Source organism: Vigna angularis, chromosome 4 (genome assembly GCF_016808095.1).
Source record: "Vigna angularis cultivar LongXiaoDou No.4 chromosome 4, ASM1680809v1, whole genome shotgun sequence".
In the NCBI taxonomy this organism is placed as follows: domain Eukaryota; kingdom Viridiplantae; phylum Streptophyta; class Magnoliopsida; order Fabales; family Fabaceae; genus Vigna; species Vigna angularis.
This window is the reverse complement of record NC_068973.1, coordinates 9,593,197-9,599,196: the sequence shown is the minus strand read 5'-3', so window position 1 is coordinate 9,599,196 and position 6,000 is coordinate 9,593,197. Positions and strand designations below refer to the sequence as shown.

Below are 6,000 nucleotides of genomic sequence, written 5' to 3'. Positions count from 1 at the left end.
AAATTTAGTAAGAATGAACAACATCTAACCTGAAACTTAAAAAGCAACAAATTTCTTTCTTATATGCACCTTAATGTTGCGTCCCGTTGTAGAAAACACTAATAAAAGAGAACTTAAAATCCACGTGGCAAGAGGAACAGTGCCTTGTCCCTGCATAGAAAAAATGAAATAGGTGCTTATATTTGGCGGTTTTGGTCCACACACCTCACAAATGTGTCAGTTTGTTGGCATGACGTTGGTTAAAGCAAGAAAGAACCCTCTTTGCTCCCCAGCAACATCTATTTATATCTTACCCATGCTCCTTTCATTTTCCTCATCTTTCATACTCTCTCTCACTCAGATATTTTGGGAGGCTAGAAAAGATGGTGTTTTTGGGGCTTCTCTTGCTGGGATTCCTTTCTCTGGCTACACCTCTCTCTTCTGCTTTTGATTATGGTTGGATGAATGCTCATGCAACCTTTTATGGAGGAGGTGATGCCTCTGGCACTATGGGTGAGTTACACTTCCTATACTTATATTATGTCATCCACACACAATTCTATGATCATACAAGAAACAAAAATATTTACTTATTTTACTTTGGTGCAGGTGGAGCATGTGGGTATGGGAACCTGTATAGCCAGGGTTATGGAACAAACAGTGCTGCTTTGAGCACAGCTTTGTTCAACAATGGTTTAATTTGCGGGGCATGTTTCGAGATTAGGTGTGTTGATGATAAGAATTGGTGTCTTCCACGGTCAGTTGTGGTCACTGCAACCAATTTCTGTCCCCCAAACAATGCCCTCCCAAACACTGCAGGAGGATGGTGCAACCCTCCCCTTCACCATTTCGACCTTTCTCAACCTGTCTTCCAACAAATTGCTCAATACAGAGCTGGAATAGTACCTGTTGCTTACAGAAGGTACTCATCATTCATTATGTTTTATTCTCACTCTGTCATTTTCTAAAATTTTATAACAGTTAAAGAACTGGAGGATGTCTATGTCTATCTGTGTAACTAACAGGCTAATGATTAGGAACTTATGTAAAAGGAAAATATATTTTTACACTCTTATCTAACACTATTCTTTATTATTTTTCACTTTTTTTACTAAATATAAAAAATTACATTTTTATTGTCTATTCTAATTTTACATAAAGTGCCAAATATTATCAAATATCACATAATTTATTTTGATGCACAATAATACACAAACTTGCTGATTTTTTTTAATTTTTACAGTTTTGTAATATTCACTATTTAAAAAGTTATAAATAAAAGAAAAGAAAAAGTAGAGTAAATTTGTTCAGTTTCAAGTCTTAAAGTTTAATATGTTTCTTTTAATTTAAGATTCTAATAAATCACATTATTTTTTAATTTAAAAAAAATGAAAGTATAATTAAATTTGTTTTAAGTTTGCAGGGTATTTTGAAATTTCATTACAAAAAAAAATTGTCTGCCGAAAGCTTTTCTTAGGCCTAATAAAAACAAAAGTCATATAGGCACTGGACCATGTCTGAAGCATAGCATAGAATCTTTCCTTCTGTTCTGATGATACACAGTTACAAATAAAGTCAGCAGAAGTGCAGACTCTTCATATGTGAGCTTTTCATTTCATTATTCTAGTAGCTCTTGTTTCTTGTTAAGGGATTTTTGGATGCATAAGCATGTATTTTATAAATTGTAATATAGGTATGTGGAGAATAGAATTTATTGGTTTCTGTTATTAAGAGGCTCAGCATTAAATAAGTGTTTCTTATCCAACAAGATTTTTTAAAGTTGACAAGCTGATGGGGTGTTCAATGGTATACAGCCTTTCCCATCAAAAGAAAACAGTTTAGATAATTTTGAAGTTTGTCAGATTCTTTGGTTTTTAAGTTTTTGATAAATAAACTATGTATACCAGCCCCCATCATGTTCTAGTGATTTGTGACTAGGAATATATTCCATTTACCAAGTGTGACTGCATACTTTTCTGGCCAAAATATTGATTTTTTTTTACTTTTATTATTAGGGTCCCTTGCCAAAAGAGAGGGGGCATCAGATTCACCATCAACGGCCACTCATACTTCAACCTAGTCCTAATCACAAACGTGGGAGGTGCTGGTGATGTTCATGGAGTTTCCATCAAAGGTTCAAGAACAAATTGGCAACCTATGACCAGAAACTGGGGACAGAACTGGCAAAGCAACACTTACCTCAATGGACAAAGCCTCTCTTTTAAGGTTACCACCAGCGAGGGATGCACCGTGGTCTCTTACAATGTTGCACCGCCAAGTTGGTCCTTTGGCCAAACTTTCAACGGCGGCAACCAATTCGTTTAAACACATAACATAAAAATTTTCTTATTTAATACTACATTATGTCTTACAAAATTGTTTAGGTTTAATTCGGTTCGTGTTTAGTTTTTTCCAATACTGTATCTAAGTATATAACAGTAAAAGGAAGTAATATGGTATAGGAGTTGAGTTATAAAGGACTTGTTTTAGGATGGTCCTAGGAATTTAAATAAATTTGAATTGGGTATGTTCTGCCTAACATTTGGAAAAGCAGAGTTTAGGTGGTAGGGGTGAATGTTTTAAAGTTTACCACCCTAGTTTGGTGTTTGGTCTGTGTCGTGCACAAACTGAAAATGGAAAGCGTGGTGTTTTGCTAGCTTAGCAAAAGAGAATAGAATAGAAAAGAGCATTTTTGCTTATAGGAAGCAAAACATTATGTTGTTTATTGCATGTGTGACATGTAAGGAATATACAATTACGTTTCTCCTGAGTTCTAAGTGTTACTTTTAAGTGTCTAAATGTTGGACTTATGTGGATTCTGATTTATCATTGGCAGTGGTTATTATATTGCTTGTTCCTCCATTTCTTTATTTAAGGTTTGTGTAGCCTTCTTTTTCAATATAGTAACCCCAATATCCATTAACAAAAAGTCATCCATATAAAACAGAGAACCAACACAATAGCTACAATACAAATGAATAAAAATCAAACCCTTAAAATTTACCCCAAATAGCGAATAAGAAAGGATAGGTCTCTTTCTATTTCAATGATCATCAACCACCTTCATATCTTTGAAATTATTAACTAAATGTGATTTTTTTTCTTATTCCCGTTGTCAATTCTGTTAACTTTCACAGTTCTTTTTTATCAGCAAAAATAGCATTGTTAAATGTGAGAGCATCTAAATCAATAATTGGAGTCATCAATTTCTTTTTAGGAGAAAGATTGTTTCGCACCACCTTTATTAATACTAAAGTTATAATAATAAAATAATATACTAACACAATAATAATAAAGTATCACAGTTCTTTCTTTTAACTTATTCAATAAGAAAAAAGTTAAAAAATAATAATAATTTGTATACTGCATTTTTCTTAAGTATATAAAATTTTAAAATTAAATTATAATTATTAATTTTAATTAGGTAATTTTATTCTGTAAGGATAATGATCTTTTTAGATTATTTTATTATTGACATTAACTAACTAAATAAAGACTTAATTAAATAATTAAGTTTATTTTTAATATATATAATTTAAAATTTGAAAAATAAAAATGTTGTAAAATTAGAAAAATTAATGAGCTTCTTCTGATAGGATAAGTCTGAAAAAGACACTTTGCCTTCTTGATTATAATGTCATTATAATTAAAATCAAGATTTAAAGCATAAAATTATAACGAGTTAAATTAACATAATAATGTTAGTATAATAATATCAGTATAATCGTCAAACAAAATCATAAAATCGTATAAATGATCGATTTTTTTCCCGCTACTTGTTTATCTTCTTAAACAAATGTATTTCATTCATATAAAATTTAAGATTAATTAAAATTTAATATAATTAAAAATTTATTATTATGGGTAAAAATAAATACAACTAAAATTCACATTTTTTTTTCATTTAACCAAATTAAAATTTAATACAATTAAAAATTTGCCTTAATAGTATTGTTAGTTCCAAGGATCACCCAAGATTCACCTTGTTCAATGAATTTAAATTAAAAGAAAATCCAACTAAGGTTGATAAATGAGTTTTTAATTATAATAAAATTCAAATATAATTACAATTAAAGGGCAACTTTTCCCAGAACATTAAAACTGAATTTCAAGCAATTAAAATAAAACACTCTTTACCATCACACCCTTACAACTCTATTGGAAAGGGTTTTAAACAATTCAAAAAGTGATTAATTTAGTAAACTTTGGATGAAGTATTGACATAGGAATTGATTTTATTTTAGTAATTTGTCATTTTCTAGGGATAAGTAAAATTTAATATTAGTATTAAATTTCATAAATTTTATAAACCCATTTACGATCTTAATCATAATCATATATTTTAAATATATCTTGAATTAACTTCTTCAACCGAAGTGAAAATTGATCAAACCAACCCTTTTATTACTTATAAATGATAAAAAATAACTTTTTTGTTGATACGTTTTATTCATGTATTATATTTAAATATAAAATTTTATTTAAAAGGATAAACCAAAAATAAGACAAAAATTAGCTATATATTAATATATATTAATGATTTAATTTATGTCATATGCTCGAAAATAAATTAGTATAGATTAAAATTACTAATTTTATTAATATCTAGTTAAATGTTAACTAACTAGAAAGTTAATATTTTTTTAACACTTTAAAATTTAGGAACTTATTTTTCTATTAAAAGGATATTAAAAAGCAGGGTGCATGCTTTATGTTTCGGTTATTGGGGCTGAGACACCAAACTCCTTCACAAGTTATCTTCTTGCCATTCGATCTCGCTCCAAGCTCCGTTGTCACACTCTTCCGTCCGGAAGGAACAATGTCAAAGATCCTCTGATGCCAAAGTCAGTACAGGAACCGTTTAGCGATTCAATGGAATAGTAATGAATGTGCAGTAAATACAACCTATCTACCACTTATCTCTGACTTGTATTTATAGTTTTCGCCATGGACTTGGGATTAGTGAAAAGTTAATCACAATCCAATTCTAGCCTAATGTCCCTAATCACTATTTACCTTAATCCTAGTCTCAATGACCTAGTTCACCTATCGACCGATCTTGTGCAACCATCCGGTTAGGTGGGTGTCGGCGCTATTATCTGGACCGCCTAGTCTGTACGGTACATAGTTGTTACTCACCCGAGTGGAAGGATGAATGGTCGAGTAGAATAGCGCGCAGTGAGTGTTTATGCAAGTTGTCCAGCAATGCTATTAGAGAAGTAAAAAAGATTGAAGAAACGCCGACGGTTGGGTCGATATCGGTGCTGCTCTCTGGACCGTCCGGTCCGTATGGTACACAAGCCCCCCAAGCCCTAATGCACGCAGTGAGCGTTGGGTTTAATTACGGGTGTGTAGGCTCTAGTTGTTGTCCGACCGTCCTCGTCATTGGTTGGGTTGGAGGGCGTCCAACTTGACTACTGGGCCGATTCTGTTGGGCTTCTGCTCACCAATTTTTGAAAATGGATTTGGGCGAGAATACATGTGTCGCGCGCATAGAGACGGAAGTTGAAGTGGCCCCGTATCTGAACCGTTAATCATGATGATTTTTTACGGTGAAGATGCATCGACGGTTACAAAATTTTTTCCTATAAATTTGAGGGTGAGGACGTTGTCATTTTCACTTCTTCTTCTCCTTTCGTTTTCAGAGCATTCTTTTTTCTCCAAGTAATAAATGGCAGTCGTTCATGTTGAGTCTTCTTTGGAGTCGTCGGACAGAAGCGGCGAGAGGTCGATGGGCGGTGATGGCAAGCGTGGTTCTTCTCCGAGCTTAGTGTCATCCTCCTTCTTGGAAGAGTCCACCTAGTCACCGGGACCGAAGCCTAACTCCCCCACGGATGCGGATAAAAGGATTATCTTCGGGATACCCATCCACCTTCTCAAGGGTGGTATTCTAGTAGATGACGCGCCATTAAAGCCGGACGGTGACGGGATTGTAATTCCGGGGTACGATTGGGCACCTCACGATGCCAGCTTGTTTGCGTAGGAGTATGGTACAAAAAAGGCGTTAACATGGAGAATCGG

General features: G+C 33.2%; 1 protein-coding gene across 1 annotated transcript; it reads left to right on the top strand.

Annotated features, from left to right (window-relative positions):
* Positions 1-297: 297 nt before the first annotated feature.
* On the top strand, positions 298-2,749 carry LOC108332203 (expansin-A10). The gene is made up of 3 exons (XM_017567390.2): positions 298-492; positions 589-901; positions 1,995-2,749. Exons 1-3 carry the CDS (start codon positions 363-365, stop codon positions 2,302-2,304), a joined length of 753 nt encoding a protein of 250 aa, XP_017422879.1. The 5' UTR covers positions 298-362; the 3' UTR covers positions 2,305-2,749.
* Positions 2,750-6,000: the final 3,251 nt, after the last annotated feature.